At 30.2% G+C, this 20168-nt stretch overlaps 2 protein-coding genes across 2 annotated transcripts; both read right to left on the reverse strand.

Moving 5' to 3' along the window:
• Positions 1-807: 807 nt before the first annotated feature.
• LOC106774578 (protein trichome birefringence-like 11) lies at positions 808-3964 on the reverse strand. Its single transcript, XM_014661612.2, has 4 exons — positions 2925-3964; positions 2007-2396; positions 1767-1925; positions 808-1691 (listed from the first exon to the last, which is right to left on the reverse strand). The coding sequence occupies exons 1-4, from the start codon at positions 3335-3337 to the stop codon at positions 1340-1342; spliced, it is 1314 nt and encodes a 437-aa protein (XP_014517098.1). The 5' UTR covers positions 3338-3964; the 3' UTR covers positions 808-1339.
• Positions 3965-13804: 9840 nt separating this feature from the next.
• Positions 13805-14599, reverse strand: LOC106774909 (nuclear transcription factor Y subunit C-6-like). The gene is made up of 2 exons (XM_022787047.1): positions 14043-14599; positions 13805-13955 (listed from the first exon to the last, which is right to left on the reverse strand). Exons 1-2 carry the CDS (start codon positions 14536-14538, stop codon positions 13807-13809), a joined length of 645 nt encoding a protein of 214 aa, XP_022642768.1. The 5' UTR covers positions 14539-14599; the 3' UTR covers positions 13805-13806.
• Between the last annotated feature and the right edge of the window lie 5569 nt (positions 14600-20168).

Raw genomic sequence — 20168 nt, forward strand, 5'->3', positions numbered from 1 at the left:
TGACTGAGCTCAGTCTCCTAAAAACCTTACTAAACAAGCGAATCACCCACAATAGTGACTGATCAACGATCACTCACTTAGAGAAAGGCTTGGTGGAGCCTCAAGCAAATATGGATATCATCCTTAAACTGCTGAACTGAAAGATGCAAATGTTGAGTGCATGGACAAGGAGAAAGATTTGCCTCATAAACTATACTAGTCGGTGAAGGAAGAAAAATACCTCACCAATGAGAACAAACGATTGCAATGAAACGTTGATTATCTTTTCCTTACTAAATAAAAGGCTTATAAGGATATGGAAGACTTGAAAAAAAAAAACACAAATCCCTAATTGACGAGTTGGAAGAGGACGAGTGACAAGTGATGTTACAACACAAAACAAGCTTCCAAAAAGATGTTATTAGACAGTTAATTTTTACAATATAAAATTAAATGAATTAAATCAAACATAAAAATTGAAATTTGATTATATATATATATATATATTATAAAATAAGTTAGGACAAATTGTTCGAGGAATTAAGACATTGTGTGTCATTCATAAAAGCATATATATTAATATGTTTCTATATTAGATATATTTTTAAAGGTTTATGACAAATTGTTTAGGAAATTAAAACGGGAACCACAACTATACCCCAATCTAAAAATATGCAAACAAACATTATTATTAGATAAGATGGATCAAGTTTTGTTCCTATCGTTACTTACACATTTACTCACACAAGAAACAAATGTTCCGATAACACTTGACAATCGAGTTCAAACCATTATATAAAAGTATTGTATTCCATGTCTTTGGCATATTATTAGCCATTATTGAATCAATGGAATCTCTTTATAGAATTATAAATGTTATCCTTGGATTGAATGACATAAATAATATAGAGAACATGTATGGGGAAACAAATTTAATCTTAACAAAATCTAAAAAGAAAAAAAAAAAGAGAGTAACCTTTCAAGTTTTGAAAGCACCATCTATAAACTTCTACTTACAGACCCGTAAATGATACAGTTGAATGTAGTAACAAATATTACAGAAAACAATTAAGTTCCAAAAAAGAATAATCCTAGCTGACATTTGGATTCTACCCGCTGCACTCTATTTTGAAGTTGACCTCATGTAGTTGTTGAGATAAGTAGCTAGCATTGGTCACTGAAACAAAAGGAGAAAGAAAATCCCATGACTAGTTCTTGCAAATCATGCAATGCTGTTCTTTGTGACATTTGTACGAAACAATTGGTATATTCATTTGCCTTTGTAATGCAAAATATATTCCACGAATCTATACAGTACAAATAAAATGCTATATGTAGCATATTCTTGACATGTGTATTGCTAGTTTTGTCTATGAGAAGTTTCATGTTTCATGAGCAATGCGTAGAGTAGCTCATTCCAAGCATCTGGTACACCAGGGAGACACCAGTGGCTGCAGTCTTGGCGATGGAGAGGTGTTGGGCCTGCATTTGGGTCCACATAATATATGGATGAATGACCATCTTTTCTCTGAGCCGTCATCTGAGTTACATTCAATATCTTGAACTTCAAAACTTCACTGGTGTTTGTATGTGCTAATAGCACAGAATTGGCTATTTTGAATTGCGACCAGTTATCCTTAGGCACCAACGAGGAGCCATGCTCAGGCAGTGTTTCCAAATGACAGCTTCCACCTTTTCTCCAATCACCACCTCTGCATCATACATATTACAGAAATTTAGTTTCCAAGAACTAAACACATTCAGATATTTTAAACCAATTTACATACCTGAAATGCACAGGGGCATAAGTCCGAAAGAAAACTTGAGTCTTCCTAGCATTTACTGAATTTTGTATCCAGTTCAACACTGTTTCAATGGACTTCTTATATGCTTCTTCTACCTTCATTTCCAACTTCACTTCCACACCTTCTTGGAAATAACAGCCCCTGGAAAAACAGAAAAAACGAATCAATCCTGTCATAGGTGGTCATATTGAAATGATAAAAACCATGTCGGAAATGAGTTACCCTTTTATGGTTTTCTCATAATTCCACCAGTGCCCTGTGTTCAGAACCAAAACATCTGCATCTCTCCATTTCAAAGAGTACCAATCCATCTGATCCAACTTCAGGGTTGTTCTAATCTTTTCATTAGTTCTAGGAGGAGGCCGGCTTTGCAATACAAGAAATGGAGCTCTGTAGTATTCCACTGTACAGTTATAATCCTTGAATCTGAACACCAAGAACCCCTTGTGCTTTGTAATTGGGCTACCATTCACTTCGTAGATTGAATCCTTGTTAGGAACAACAGCAGAGAGCATGCATAATAGTGACTCCCATTGGTTTCTCCCAATTGAGTCCCCAGCAAATACCAGGCGCTTGTTTCGCAGTTTTTCTAACATGGTTGTTGCATTCAATCTGTGTTTATTAATGAGAAGTTCAATGTTCTTAGTTCAGAGAAAGAATATATTACAACCTAAAATAAACTAAGATGTCACTGATGCAACTAATATAGGAAGGATAGAAGGGTTGTTGTTTAATCCAACAGAAAGAAGAGTCATAGTGTTCACCTAAGCTGATTACATAGTGGCGTCACTCTTTTAAAAGATTCGGATAAGAATAGCTACTACTACTTAGTCAGAATACAGTGACTCAAGATTAGTCTTGCACCACTAGCTAACACTAACATGATAAAAAATGGAAAAGTCACACATTATCTTCTTTTTTTTTGAAAAAAAAAAAAGAAAAATTATTCAGAGTTTCTAATACTGAAAACTGCACTGCATTGAACGGAAATTGAAATAACATTTCTCAACAGCAAAACGGTGCTCAAAACAATGAATGACAGAGGGATTTGTAGTAGTTCGTGATTGGTGTTTTTTATTTTTTATGTTTTTTCAAGGCAAAAATGGTAAATATAAGGGCAAAAAGAGCAGCATAGTGTACCTGGGCAAATTGCAAGCTTTGGGTTGCCACCTCCACTTTGTGTAAAACAAATCAGGTCTTCCATTCTCCGAACACCGAAATCCCCGATCAAGGAAGCTACAATCTTTTGACTCATACAAAGGGTAACTTTCATCCCAAACCCAGTTACCTTCAAACAAATCACACCCACCACCTTTTTCTCCAAGAAAATCAACTCTATGCACACGTCCCTCTACTGAACCACTTTTCTGGTGCGACCAAGTATCCCTCTCGGATTGACCCGAGAACCCGAACCTTCCAGCGAGTTCCTTATAATCCAAGTAGAAGAAGCTGCATACAACAAAGGCAGATACCAGAGAAAACCCAGCAACATTAACCGACGGTTCAAACAACCTTAAACGTTTCCCCCTCCTTAAAGTTTCCAACTCCGGCATGGCTTCCACGTATTGCTGTGGGGGTCCTCTTAGAAGACATCAAATTGAGTATAGACAGAGAATTTGGGTGAGTGGTGTTCCTGTAATAACGGTTGAACTTGTGAAGACTGAGGACAAAATACAGAGAAAGATGACAACTTTGTAAACTCTGAAGGGTGGCATGCAAGGAATTTTCATTGACCCTTCCTTAAGCCTTACTTGATGGGGGAGTTTCAGAATATATGGCGCGTGAATGCAGAGCCAAAAGAGAAAAAAATTTATATGTATGGTTGATCAAGAAGTACTCTTCAATCATAGTTTGACTAAAAAGTTTATCACCTTTGTTAACTATATTTGTTTATGGGTCAGTTTTGAATATCATTATAATAATAATAAAATTTTGCTGACTGATGTACTAAGGATGGTGTGTTTCAATTATTTTCTTTGACTATTTCATGTGAAGATGATTTGTTTCTAAATGAAAAAATCAGGAATTTGATTTAAAACTGAAAAAAGATGAGTCTAATATTTAGAAGAACATGTAGGAAGTGAATAACGGTTAGAGAGACGTGCACCGCGTTGTTTGAAAAGAGTGGGAGAATTGGACTTTGGATTGGAATGTGCTTTCATGCGCAGAAGTGTGGAGCGTGGGTCAATGGCTTCATTTTATATACGATACGGACACCGCCACGCCGGTTTTATAAGGATGCAAGTCATTGCCGGTTTTATAAAGATGTAAGTCATGGCCGTTAATACAAAATATTAATAATTTTTGTAACAATTATATATAGTCGTTTATTGGGTTTTAATAAGTGTGTGATATAATATACAAAACAGGGTTCATTAATGGATTTTAATCACTGAAACATATGCTACGAATAATTTATATTTTAGTATTAAGTTGTATAATATAAGATTTTTAAAGTATACAATTACTAAAAAAAAAAGAAGTCACATACAAAACAGAATACAAAAATAATTATTAAAAAATAATATGTTCATAAAAATTTTACAGTTATTTCATACATAACTATAAAATCAAATATATATATATATATATATATATATATATATTTATTTTGCATTTTTGAATACTAAAGAAAAATATTGATTTATAACACTAATAAAACATAAAACGAAATGTCTATTTTTAAGTTTCACAACACTTTTTCTCTGAAACACCTTTTACCATTAAATTGATCATTATAAACAAGAAAAAACAAACAAATAGACAAACAAACAAAGAAAAAAAGATAAGTTAATGTACCAAAAGAGGTTTTATAACATTTATAAGGGTTTTAATACAAGTAGCATCCATATCAATGAATCCTAACACATGCACTCATATATATTAGACTTGGTCATTCGAATATGTGTATTGATGTCAGACTATAAGAAGTTTTGCACTTATAGTGGTAAGAGAGCTTGTTCACCCAAACTACCACATAAGATTAGTCCGTCAACCATCTATGATCAAAGAATCAAACCATAGACTAAGACATTTTGCTACTACTCACCACATAACCCCCTTCTCTATGTGAGATGAAATGATTATTAGAGCGTCACAATAACTTCCAAGATTGAGTCTATACATCAATAAAACACACTACTAAACACCACTATAGAGTCTCACCACGAAGTCCATAGAATTACGTCAACTATTGATACTATACAAACAAACAGAAATCATTATCACCTTCATATCATACTTGAATTAACATCATACACCACCATATTCATTAATCATCAACACCCATTTGATTAATCTATGAAAAAACATTCTAAACAAACATCAACTTTATAATGTATAGAACGCTTAAAAGAAAACTCAAAACAGATCATACTAGATTGTCGTCTAGCAAGCAAGTCACTCGTTCAATGAATTAAGAAAAACAAAAGCCCAAACCTGTAGCATAAAAGTGGCACTCAATGCCACTTCTTACCACTCAACACCCACCAAACAGAGAGCACAACACTCAGTGGCCTAGAGTTTTCCCTCAACGCCAAGAACACAAAGAGCTCATTGTCTTCGCAGCGCTCAACGTCCAAACTGGTCGTTCAACATCCTAGAGGCTAATGGCTTTTTTTCTTTTTGACGCTTAGTGCCACTCCATGCTCCTCAACGCTATACTATAAATTAGTAGCTCTAATTCTTGATTTGTGTGTATCAAGTCATTTTCAAATGACTAAATTAGCATCCTAATACTTGAAATTGTTTGGGAAACATGTTTAAACTTTGGTTTGGATATCAATTTGCTTAAATGGTCAATGACTCAATTTATTAAATCAAGCTCACACTTACCACAACCCAACTACCTACTTAGCATACTTACGCATTAGATTTCAACAAGATAAGAAGCTAGCTAGACAGTGAGTGAGAAATCCTAGATAAAAGTAAGAGAACTCTAGGAAAATGATTTCAAGAAAAATAGTGTGTTTTAAAATTATGAAACTCATTAATAACGAAATTATTTATATTAAGACTCTTTAATATTAAAATAATCGAATCTTACTATTTTTAAACTATTATCATTTTTATAATATTATTTTCTAGGTCTTTACAAGTTAACTTAATAGCATTTTGTGTAGTTTAAGCTTTTTATTTTTTCTTTTTTAAGTACAATAATTATAATTCTATTTTAATACTGCTTTAATTAAATAATCACACTAATCTTAATTCTATGATTGTTAACCATGAATCAATTAGGACAAATTAGGAGAAAGAAAATGTTATTCAATAAATAATTATTGATGTTTTTGCAAGCTACAAACTAATTGGGAGAGCAATCTTAGGATATAATGTATTGAGAAGAGTATGTACTCCGAAGACAATCATTTTGTGTAAGAAGAGAACAATTACGAGAAATGATATAAATAAGAGTGAAGTTTTTATAAGAACGTAATAATTTTCTGTTTGAACGAATAACAATTACGAAAAAAAATATAAATAAATAAGAGCATAAGGACAATTTAGTAAAAATGTTCTATGTAAAGCTATTGCAATTTTGTGTTTGATTGATTTCCTTCAATTGTTTTTTTGAATTCTTACCTTTGTAGTTCGTTTATTTATAAGCTATTCATATTTTTTTAAAAAAATTGTTCAGTAATAAATAGTAAAATATATAATAATATTAATTTAAAATATTTTATCATAATCAATTAAGTGTATGCATCACCAACTAAACTACTTCTTCAAAGAGATAATTTTGAAAATCTTCAGTGATCATTACTGGCTTCATTATTTTCTTTACGTCTTGTGTGCTCGGTTTTCCAAAGAGCTTCTTCTTGCAGCATCTACCCTTTTTCCTATAATGTGTAGATTTGATATAGACTTACCTATGTTTGAACTAATTGAGCAAACATCCCTGGATCCCCGTGTAACAAACAAGTTTGCTAATGGGTTATCACGATCGTCATTATCATGCTCACACTCAGAGAAGTGTTTCGTTAGAATGCTTGTACCAGAGAGTCAGTGATCAAAGAAAAGTCAGTTTTGTTGCTCATAGACAATGTCTCTTCCATATTTTTCAAATCCTTAATAAAGTGAAATGACTGATAACGTTCCTTCGTTCATACAAAGTGTGTGCAAACATTGTAAGAGACCAAGACGATTTGTCATGTCGTCTTCTCCATATACAAGAAGGCCAGCTTATACAGATTCTTCGAACTATTTTCTCTTATAGTTCTTTTTATAGTACATCCTCAACTGTACATAGTTGCATTGCAGAAAGAGTTTTTCATGATCTCATCCCTCTCATTATCCTTAACAAGGAAGGGTTTTTTTCCCTCTTTGTCTTAACATAAATGTTATCTTCAAATTCAGTTAGGTTAATGCATCCATCATGTGAAACTTCCACATTCCAAAGTTGATATGTCCATGTTGAATATATAAAATTTTGTAGTCTCCATTTTGTTTTATGCAAGTTTGTCCACAAAACGCTCTAGTTCACAGTCACTTCTAACACTCCATAACCCAGAACCTTTTAACACCACTATAATTCCCATAAATGCTTCCGCTTCATCATATCATCAGTTCACAGTCACTTCTAACAATATGCCATTTTCAGTACAAAATTGTTTACTAACTCTAATTATATGTCAAAAGTCACAAAATGGATGACTAAAGGACAACAAATATGCAATTTGAAGAAAGGCCAAAATAGTGCCTTAATAATTTCCAAATATTATTAGAAATTTATTTGCATTGAAAATATTCCAAATCAATTTCGAGAAATCATGGTAGAAAAGTTCACACTATTGTTTTTTGAAAGGCAAAGAAATTGTAATTAATCATGAAATTGATTAAAGCACATGAAGTTGAAATAAATCATCCAACCAGTACAAAGCCATAAATTTGTTGTAGGGTCATCATTGTGAAAGGGGATTGGGAATTTAACCCAACAAAACCATCCAAATTAGTAAACATTCCAAGCAAAAAGCCTGACAGCTATAACATTGAAAACAATAATACATTACTACTTCTCCTGTTCTTTCATTAAAAATACTGCAATCCAACAATGTTGAGAATAACAAGCACTCCTTACTTGTAGGCTTCTCTGATATCCCCTCCATCATCATTTACTCAATTAAGCTAGATTCCTAGGCACACATTTGGATTCAATATCCAAACTGATATTGAAAAGCAGAAACCAAACTTCATTTCCTTTAACCATTTCCACGCTTGTAATTGTGCATCATAATTCACACTTATGTTAATTACTAATTTACTCAAAATTAACATCATTAGAGTTTACTAGTTAATCTATAACAATGGTATCCACAAATGGGGTGGTCGCTATGCAATAAATTTTCAAGGTTTCTCAAACAAAATTGACACAAAATCATCATAAGAATATGCAATGTTTTAAATTACTATCATGCTCATAAGGTAAAGTCTTATTATGTTTATGTTTGAGAATAAATAAAATTAAAAAAAAAGTCTAATTCTCTCTCCCTCATTCTTTCTAAAGCTCAAACTATCCAGTGTCATCAACATTAACCAAAAAATGACAGGAAGGAAATGCATATTCATTTAGGTACAGAAGGAGATACTGATCTTATACTGATGGAGATGCAGTTATAGATGGTTGGAATCATTTATCCGTTTCTTCCAATAGCTCTTGATTTGGCTTCTGTGCGCTAGAAGTATGTCATCCACAATCCACACAGAGGATTGCCAATGCACAATACTATCATATATCAAACAAATTAAAAACGTATATCCCACATTAATCTTACAGCATTATCATGTAATGTGTCATTCTTCCTTTGATATCATTAGTTGTGCAGCACTTTCTTAGATCAATGTGTGCTGAATTTGCTGAGAAAAAAATATAAAATACTGGTGCAAACAATGCAGCCTGAATTTAACTGTAGCCTGTGGCATACTCAGTTTGTGTTTTCGGGGTTTGATTACCCTCAATAACGTTTGATCTATACTTTGTGCTCATGAAGAATGTATGGACAAAGATTCCCTAGGAGTCTGAAATGAATACACAGGCAAATAGCTAGTGCATGCATAGTCCTTAACTCCCCATCAAGTAACATCTTCTAAAGGCTAAAGTCAATTTGTACCATTATCTAAGACAAATAACAAGAAAAAGGGGAGAAAAAACACTGTTATTGGGGTAATGAGAACACGTTATTATTGCCAACTCCAAACACATATAAACAATCCAAGATGATAATATCACATCACTAAACAGGGCTCAAGCCAGATAGATGATATTATATAAAGAAATAAAATAGAGACATAAAGTTTAACAATACAAAACTAACTAGGTAATTAGTTACCATCACACAACTGGAACAACATAATTTGCCTCCTTTTCTCCTAATCCAAACAGAGCGTGGTTATGATGGGCGTTCTGGGAAAGCTGACGGCGATTCTTCCTGAGAAGGATCAGATTGGTACAATGCGTTCTGTTTCTGAGCTTTCTCGAGATAAGGCTTGAAACCAATTTGTATGCTCAAGTAGCCGAATGCAAGCGTTCCCAGCACCACTATCCCTGACCTAATAGCGTTCATCTTCATGTCTGACACTGATTTTGGACCCATGTTTATCCGAGTTTAGTCAAGACACAACACTACACTCCTTCGATAAAAGAAAATAAATACCTATAGCCAAAACGGTGCCAATGACATGTCGTTTTTTCGAAAACTTCCAAATTGGGAACTTCCAAGTACAACTATCCTAGCGCCAAACCTAGGAACCAACAAAATGTAAAAGAGAGCAACTTTTTCACTGTTCTTAAATTCTCGGCTAAACTATAAAGAAGCTGAATCTCAGTGGATTTGAACTTTGAAGCCTCCTGGGCTTTTCTTGTCAGGTATAAAGATATGAATAACATAATATTTTTATCACATATAATATTTATTAAAATTCTTGATTAAAAATAAAACTAATTTAGAATATTCCAAACCTCACTTTACGTAAATTTAAACTTTTTAAAATATATAAATTAGTATAAATCCATATTATAAGTCGAGCTAATTTTAAAGGATTGAATTGAACTTTAAGTTCAATTCTTAATCATATTCATCTTTCTCATCGTTTCTTTCAATTTAATTAGAACAATAAATATATTAACAAAGCTATGTTTTTTTAGCTAAATTACTCTTATTATTTTTATTTAATTGAATCAATTTCATATTTTACCAATAAAAAGTAAATTTGTAATCTATCTCTTAGTTTTAATATTGTGCTTTTGGTCATTTTATTAGTTTAATTACTTTATAGTTTCCAGTTTCAGAGTAGAGCGTCTACTTGGTCTCTATTTTCTAAAAAATATCAACTTCGTCCACAATTGGTTTAATGTGCATCAATCAAGTCCTTAAATTACAAGTAACTTATGGCGATATGGTAAAACATTGTTATGATGTGACAAAACATACTTAAAAATATATCACCATGATGTTCAACCTTCATCATTGTAATCCCAAATCACACCACCTAAACTTCACGACCAACCACCAACAACTTCAAAACCCAGAATGGCACCACTATTAGAACTGTTAAAACGGGTAATCCGGTTCGACCTAGCCCGGCTCACCAGAGGTTGGTCACTTAGTGAGCCAATCCAACCCGGCTTACTTATTAGCGAGCTGAAAAAATTCGAACCTAGTTCGACCCACCATGGGTTGTTGGGTTAAACGAATTAGCTCATTGACTCATTTAATTATAAATTTTTTAAAATAAAAAAATTACAATTTTTTTTACTCAAATCTAAATAAACATCACACTAAAATGATATTAAACTCCAAAAACATGTAAAAAAGGCGAACAAATAAATTTTTAATATTGATAATTTTTTTATTACTTATCCATTTATAATATTAAAGTCTTGAATAGAATCTACAATATTTTTTCCTCTTGAACCATCTTCTTCGTTATCACTGTCTACAATATAATAAAAAAAGCTCACTAATAATATTGAAACACAAAATAATAAATAATTAAATTAAATTAGGTGGGTTGGTGGGTCAACCCGGCTCACCGCGAGTTCAACCCGGTGAGTCGGGTTCTAAGTAAGTCGAGTTAAAAACTAGCTGTATAAAAAAAATTAAAATTTTTTTTTCAAACCTAACTTCACTCAAAACCAACTTAGCTCGTGGTGAGCCGGATTGACTTGCAAGTTAAAACTCATTTTGACAGCACTGACCACCATGGTTGAACCACACCAACAACCTCTGACTTGCAAGTAAGCTCGGAAACAAGTAGAAACCCAAAAACAGAGCCAGAGGGAATGCGAACCCAATCGCAAGACCACCGAGAGCATTTCCTCCATACATCATCATTATTAGAGTTGTCAAAACGGGTAACCCGGCTCGACCCACCATGGGTTGGTCACTCAGTGAGTCAACCCAACCCGGCTCATTTATTAGCGAGCTAGAAAAATCTGAACCCAGCTCGACCCACCACAGGTTGGTGGGTAAACGGGTCGGCTCACTAGTCCATTTAATTACAACTTTTTTTAAATAAAAAAATTACAAACTTTCTATATTCAAATTTAAACAAATTTCACTCTCAAAAAATGACGTTAAACTGAAGACAATTCAAAATAATAATAAAAAGTACAATATAATCCTAATGTCATCCAAAAATAAACACAAAAAACATACAAATGAGATAAGTGAGAAAACAAATATGTGGAAAAAAGAGAAGAAAAAAGGAAAGGTGTTTTACCTGCTCCTTGAAGAATTTCAGTGAACAAGTGAGAATGACACCACCGTAAATGAGAGCAAGTTCCGTGAAAGTGATTTGTAAGAGCAAAGATTACTTTTTTTTGTATACACAGTGAGAGTGAAGAGAGTATTTTTTTTAAGGTTGCATAAATAAAATAATAAATTAAAAAATAAAATTAGGTAGGTGGATTGGCGGGTCAACCCGGTCCACCACGGGTTCAATCCGCATGAGCCGAGTTTAAATGAGTCGGGTTAAAATCTGATCCACATAAAAAAATTCAATTTTTTCAAACCCAACCAGCCTGAACCCGTGGTGAGCCGGGTTGGCTCTCGGGTTATGACCAGTTTATACGGCTCTAATCACGAATCAAATAACCAAAAGATTACCAAATCTCTTCACCAGAAAATCTCCATGCCACCACCACAGAAACCTAAATGGAACCCAAATCCACAGTGAACCACCAAATTGTGTTGACATGAAGAAGCCCTAAATCGCGAATTCCTTTATGCTTCCTCGCACATCAACCATGTTCGTCGTCTACCAAATCACGACATCACCCTCACCAGCCACCACGCCTTCCTCTTCCTTCTCTTTGCACTTGCAAACTTAGAAAACAAAACAAAATCTATTCAAACCACCAATAAAAATCTCAAAATCCCAAATCAGAAAATCAAAAACCTAAATCTCCAAATCGCTATGGAACCCTAATTATGAATCCCTTTCTTCTTCGCATAGTTCGAACCTTCAACGAGCCATCTCCATCACCAACCTGCAAAACTGGAAGACCAAGATACTTAAAAGACCATTGATTTGGGATTGGAGAGTGGATGAACACCAGGAAAAGGTTGTAACCATCTCCCTTCTTCACGTTGCAAATTTCCACGTTAGAAATGCATAGTGGATATTTTTGTCACATCACCACACTGTTAACACCTTTACTTAAAAACTAACGTAATAGAATAGACTTGATCGATACACATTAAACCAATTATCAACGAAGTTATACTTTTTGGAAAATGGTAACACTAAATAAACACTTTACCGTGAAATAGACACTTTACCGTGAAATAGGCACTATCCGATTAATTAAACCTCATTTTATTATTCTATAGATAATTGTTAACAGTGAAATGTGGTCACTTTAGCAAAAGACCCAACTAAATAATAACATTCATGACTTTAAGAGATTAAGTAACTAAATATTTATTCCCCTTTACTGGCTTGTTTGTTTTCTGAAACAGTTTGAATTTTTATTTATTTATCTGTATTTATAAAAAAATTTGGCATAGGAATTCTGTGATTTCAGTTGGATCAATTGAAAAGAGTTTGGGGTTTGAGTTTTTGAGATATTATTGGTAAAAGGTTTTGGAGGTTTACATAATCTTCTAGCTTGGATTGAGAACGGTGAGTCTTGTTTGTTCAAAGTTCATGAAAAGGAAACATGTCATGAATTGTCGGTTATCCTTTTTGGGCTGTACAACACATGCTGAAGTTCTGACACTTAATGGTTTGATTAATTATCATGTGCATAGTCACTGCATTTTAGTGCGTATGCTTGTGATAATTCTCACAAAAATTCTGGGCATATTCATGGCATAATAGTCCTAATATATACTAACTTTGAAAGGCATACTAAGAAACACTGTATCGCAGACAGAGTATTTGGTTGACAATGACGCTGATTCATGACATTTACAAGTCAAATATTGTGAAAGCATCTGATAAATGATAATCCTTTGATTGGATCCTCTGCTTAAAGAAAAATCAATGGCAACACAGTAAATCTCTGATAAATATAAATATCCTATTCTTCCTTCCTCTGTTTTTTTGGGTTGCTCGTCCTTCTGTCACACTACAGCAACATATTACTGATCCAATGAAGAACATTCATATGCAATGCCATATTAAAGATATCAGAGTTCATTATACTAGCGCAAATGAACTCTCCTCAATATATTTACGGAATAACGCATTTGTGCTGTGGAAAACACAGCAACTATCTATGAAACATATACTATGGTAGAGACCAGTTATGCCAGGTCATATGGTAGCATATACTATAGTAGCATATACTGCTTCAGCTCCCTGCAATACTCGCGCATTTATAATCAAGCATATTCACAACCGCAAATTAACAGTACTTAAATAAAAGCAACCTTGAATATCAAATTGTCAAGGATAAAAGTTTCAAACATTCAAATTCGGTCCATTAAAAAGGAAAATGAAAAGCAAAAGTCTGCTGAGCTTATTGACCATACACTGAATGCATAAATGTGAAGTTTTTCAGTGATTAACTTTTATCTGCTCAGTCATCTGAATCAGGAGAAGGGTTGTCCTCTTCTTCGGGGATTGGCAACATTGGAGTTGGAGAAGGCCGGTCTTGCAGCTGCTCAGGATCAGTTGGATCAAGAAGGGGCATTCCCATGAGCATTGTTGGAGCACCAGACTGTTGACCTGCAGCATCATGTTGATTATGAGGTGGCACAGGACAGTTAGGAAGAATCTGAGACAGAGTCGGAGGAATGGGTGTTCCTGGTATACCTGCAAACACTTGAGGACCCCTTGTCTCTTCCCTGGGAACAATATCAACAAGAAAATCATACATGTCAGTCTTTGACATCGCTGCTGCAATGTCATTCTTACTAAGTGTCCTCCTCTTGTTCTCCTCAACATTAGCCCATGCCCTCATTGTGAGCTCCATGATGAACATCTCACAAGCCTTGGCCAACAGCACAGGAGCCTCAGCTGATACCATTCTCACATCCTCATCAGACTTCATTATCTTCTTGATCCTAGCCAATGGTAAGCAGTGATTCCTGGACTCACTGGTCTCCTCAACTTCCTGGTGCTGTTTTGCCCAGAACTTGCTGAGTTGCTGCTCCAGTGGTTCTTTTGGTGGCTGTGGGTTTGATGAAGAGGCAGAGGGACCAATGGTGAGAGCTAGAGGACTGGTAGGAGGATCCATCTTGGGGTCAGATTGAACTTTGCTCTTGTCGCATCCTTCTTTTGCTGCTTGATCATGCTTCTTTTCATCCATGTTCTTGTGCAATGGACTTCAAAATCGAACATGACACATGCAACAAGATAAAACATTTATGTATCTCAGATAAAAACTTCTAAAGTTAAAAATTCACATTAGTCTAAATGATACATACATTACATAGATGGGTAAATGAAGATGGTTTCAAAAGTTTTAAGTGATAAAAAAAATAAAAATTTAATAAACATTATATACATGTTGTAACAACATTAAAATTCTTAGGATAATACAATTTCTTACCTATCTATGAAAATTGAGATTTTAGGAACAACAACAAAAGCTTTATAACACCTTTGACAACAATAACTAAAAAAAGATTGAATATATAATGTTACTCCAGGTTTGTATGAAACATGCACAACATTTGTAACAATAAGAAGAAGAAAAAAGAGATAGAATTACTAAATTAAGATTGTGCTCACTTTTAGCCTTATGAAAAAAGATGAGGCATATAATCTTTTTAATTTGTTATTAAGAAAAACACTAATAAGTTAATTATTATATTTAACATAAAGACAACTATATGTGCTAAATTAAATTATGTTTCATCATCAGACATATAACAAAATAAAGAATAAGAAATAATATACCTAAAATTTGTTCTAAATAAGTTTAAATTTTAATTTCTAACCTCATACAAGAAAAGAAGAGAAATAGAAGTTAAAAAAACGGATAATCGAAATAAATTAATGGTTTGCTTTAATGATATAATAATACTTTTTTTGACTAACTTGTCGGCTAGTATATTTATTATTAATAAAAAAAATTAATAAAATATATTTAATTAAATTAAAAAAGTTATTATTTCTTGGAAATGAAAATCTTAATTATAAATATGTTCAAACGATCATGCATAATAGAATACAAATTTAATCTTATAAATTGGTTTTATGTAATTATGTTGAACTTAAAAAATATTCTAAAATGATACAAGAGTTACCAAAAGAAAATTATTAGATTTACAATGTGACTGACTATTGAATCACCCATAAACATTTATTCTTGATGTCAAGTTTCTAACATAAAGAAATGTATTGGAAATTTTAAAATAGCTAAATATTAGAAAAATTATAATGCATGTGGGTCCAATCACACTTTATCATGCAAGAAAATTAGAAATTATTGTGTTTAAAATTAATTTTATTGATAAATAAAATTAAGCAATTTCTTTTATTTTTACTTATTACAAAAAAAATTATAATGACAAAGAACCACGAGATGAAATAAATTTTATCATAAAGATATTAGTGGCAAATTTATCACATGTAATTATTCTTATAAATCTAGACATCACAAAATATTTTAAGAAATATTTGTTTTCTCCACAACAAATAGGCACAGAAAAATTACCATCGCAACTTCTAAAAATTACATAAAAAAACATAATAAAAATTGACACATTTAAATTTATTTTCGTTCATCTTAATTGGTAAAGACGATTGTGTCAAATAATATAAAAGATTTTATCATTCACAAGTTTTGAAGAGTTTTATCGAGTACAAAATTATAAAAGATATTGACTATCAAAATTTGTGAAGGATATTTTTCATCACAAACTGCAAGAAATCTTAATTTATCTATATTTATAGTTTTTAAATTTGAACACTAAGAATTTAAGAAAAAAAATTCAGCTTTATCACACCTTTGGTAATAATTAAAAATATCAAAAATAATGTTGTAGACTTGAATACAACATACACAGCTTGTAAAACAAGGAAAAAAAATAAAAATCCAAAGTCAAAATCCTGCTAGTTTTAGCCTTATAAACAACATAACTCAATTTTTAAAAGTTTTATCAATGGACAGACTATATAATTTAAGATAAGTGATATGTTCAATTAAATCAAGTCTGATTACTACTAGACAATAAGAATAAAGAAAAGAAAGGAAGCAAAAAATATAAGAGAAAGAAAATATACCTGAGATTCTTTAACTCGGATCTCAGTTTCTCAGAACAGATCAAAGCGAAAAAGTTAAAAAAATGAAGAAAGAAAGTGATTAAATATAGTTTATTTTAAAAACATAATGATATTTTTTTAATAAACATGTCGGTTATCATTCATTACCAATAAAAAAAATACAAGAAACCGTAATTAATTAAATATGTAACCAAATTATAATATATAAGTGGATATAAATTTTATCTTATATACATAAACTAGATATATAATTAAATTATAGTATATAATTATATTCTATCTCATGTTATAAGTTAATTTTATACGATTAAGTTAAACTTAATTGATTTTCTAAAATAATTTTATAGTTTATAATTATTATATATATATATATATATATATATATTTATTTATTTATTTATTGTATATCACTTCAATGGTTTTCTACAAACTCAAAATGAACTATTAAATTATAATAATTTATATTACATTTTAAGTGAAAAGAGTTGTGTTGTAATTAATAATTATAATTTTTTTGTCTTATGATTATTAAGTGATATAATAAGTAGTATTAAAATTAAGATTACCAATTTCCTTATTAGGGAAATAATTGTTGAACAAGTTTTCCTTTTTTAAATTTTATATCTATTTATTTTTAAAGTTTAGAAATCAAAATGTATTAAAACGAGTTGGTAGATTAAACGGGTTCACTTACTGACTCACTTAATTATAATTTTTTTTTTCAAATCTAAAAAAATTAATTGTTTTTTTTGTAATCCAAATATAAATAATCTAAACAAATTTCACTCTAAAATGATGTTAAACTCCAAAAATAATTTAAAATAAAAATATATATCAAACGATCCAAATCTAATCCAAAAACAAGCACAAGAAAGGTATAAATAAGTTTCTAAAATTGATATTTTTGTGTTATTTATCCATTTATATTCTTGAATAGATAAATCATGATATTTTTATCTCTTAAAAACATATTTTTCTTTATCCCATCTACAATAAAAAAAAATGTTAACTAATAATATTGAAACATAAATTAATAGATAATTAAATTAAATTAGATGGTTTGGTGAGCCAGATTGAAAATTGACCCGTATAAAAAAATAACATTTTTTCAAACTCAACTTGACCTGAACACATGTGGTGGGCCAAGTTAGTCCACAGGTTGTAACCCATTTTAACAACACTAATTTTAAATGAATTTAGATTTCAATTTGAGTGAAAAGAAAAGAATTAAAGTGAATAAGAAAAAAATTAAAAAAAGTTAATGAAAGTAATAAAGCATTGATAGCTTGTTTTAATGATATATTAATATTTGTTCTAACATTTATCAGTAATAAGTATAGTATAATAAATTATATTTAATGAAATTTAATTAAAACTACTTGTTGAAGTTCTCATATTATATATATATATATATATATATATATATATATATATATGATTAAATTATAATAAAAAATTAAATAACATATATAAGTGATAATATTTGAAATTTGGTTTGAGCAAACTTAGATTTAAATTTCATACTTGAAAAAAAAAATCAAAAAATGAAAGAAGAATATAAATAAAAAAGATGAAGAATAAAAGTTAAAGGAAAAAATAACAAAAGAATTTAAGTGTATCTACAATGTCATAGCTAAAAATAATATTCAATATAAATTTATCAAAAACAAAAACATAAAAGATAAAAAAAAGTAATGAAAGTAGGAAAACATACACAGTTTATTTTAATGATACAACAATATTTTTTTATCAACTAACATTTATTACTAATAATTAATTCTATAATAATTACTAAACTTTGAGTTACTTAATAATGATTCTAAATTAATCTTGAATTTAAAATAAAGATAAAGTTAAAATAAATAGTAATAATATGTAATTAAAACATTGATATTTAATATTAAAGACTAATTTAATCTCTACTTCATAAATTAATCATAATTTCTTATTTATAATACAAATTATTTTATGTAACATCACATTTAAATAATATAAAATACTATTAAGTAAATATCACAAAACTAAATCAGTTATCTAATAATGTATACAAAATATTCATACAATTGTCCAAAATAACTATAATTCAACTTCATATACATAGCTCTAATCAAAATTGTTTACTTGATTACAAAATGGTCATATGACAATTTCAACACAAAAATTAAATTTTAACTACATAAATAAAGAATATACATATGCACCATTGCCGCCTAGGACATGCTGCATTGATATCTCATTTTATTTTGTTCACACCCATAAGGTGATTAAGGGTAAGCTAATTTCAAAAGAATAAAACTTGGAATTCACAAAGTAGCATATAATATTTTCATTTCAACTAAGTGTAACATCTAAGTATATCACTAACGTGATCATCTAAGTACTTCCTAGTTGTCAAATAGATGAATAAGAGGTTATAAATTTTAGAAAAAAGGGTGAGAGGACTCAGAAAAAAAGCTTTAGAAAGATGTCGAGTGTTTTAGATATTATTAAATTATTTTAACATTTAAATAACCGGTCCATATTAACTCTAATACTTTATTTTCAAGGTTCTTACATTTTATATACTAATAAATTTTAGTTAATACAATAATGTGTAATTATAAATTTTAGAAAAAAGAAAGAGAAAACTCAGAACAAAAGTTTTAGAAAAATGACAAGTATTTTAAATATTATTGAATTATTTTAACATTTAAATAATTCGTCCATATCAACTCTAATACTTTATTTTCAAGACTCTTACATTTTATGTACTAATAAATTTTAGTTAATACAATAATGTGTAACTTAATTAATATAATAAATAATTATTTTAATTTTTAAATTTGATTGTTATTTGATAAAAGTATAATAAATTACATTTAATGAATTTTTTAATAACAAAAACTGTTACTTCTGGATGTTGAAGGTCCACATTAATTAGATATCAAAATTGTAATATACCTCAATTTTATTGTGAAGAAATTTAGATTTGGATTTTTTGATATTTTTACTCTAATGATACAATAATAGTTTTTACTCTAATGGAAGTAATAAATTATTGATATTTTACTCTAATGATACAATAATAGTTTATAGTTTTTTCACAAACGTAAAATTTAGCATTTATTATTAATAATAAAAGTATAATAAATTATATTTAATGAAATTTAATAAAAAAAACTATTATTTATACTTTTCGTAAATGAAAAGAGATTATTGATAAATTAGCTAATTTAACTTTGATTTATTAACATAGTTTAATATTTTATTTTTAACTATTTTTTTAGATTTTTTTCATAAATAGCATAGTTATATAAAATGTAATTTTTATCATAGACTTTTTGTATAATACAATATCTTAGAAAGACGAAAAAGAAAAATTAACGAAAATGGTGATGGAAGTAATAAATTCTTGATATTTTACTCTAATCATACAATAATAGTTTTTTCACAAACGTAACATTTAGCATTTATTATTAATAATAAATGTATAATAAATTATATTTAATGAAATTGAAAAAAACTATTATTATACTTTTCGTAAAGGAAAATAAATTATTGATAAATTAACTAATTTATCTTTGATTTGTTAACATGATTTAATATTTTATTTTAATTATTTTTTTAGATTTTTTGTTTTCATAATTAGTATAGTTTCTTTATATAATTTTTTTTTAATTTAGGAGAGAGAGAGAGAGAGAGAGAGAGAGAGAGAGAGAGAGAGAGAGA

Source organism: Vigna radiata, chromosome 10, assembly GCF_000741045.1.
Source record: "Vigna radiata var. radiata cultivar VC1973A chromosome 10, Vradiata_ver6, whole genome shotgun sequence".
Taxonomy (NCBI): Eukaryota; Viridiplantae; Streptophyta; class Magnoliopsida; order Fabales; family Fabaceae; genus Vigna; species Vigna radiata.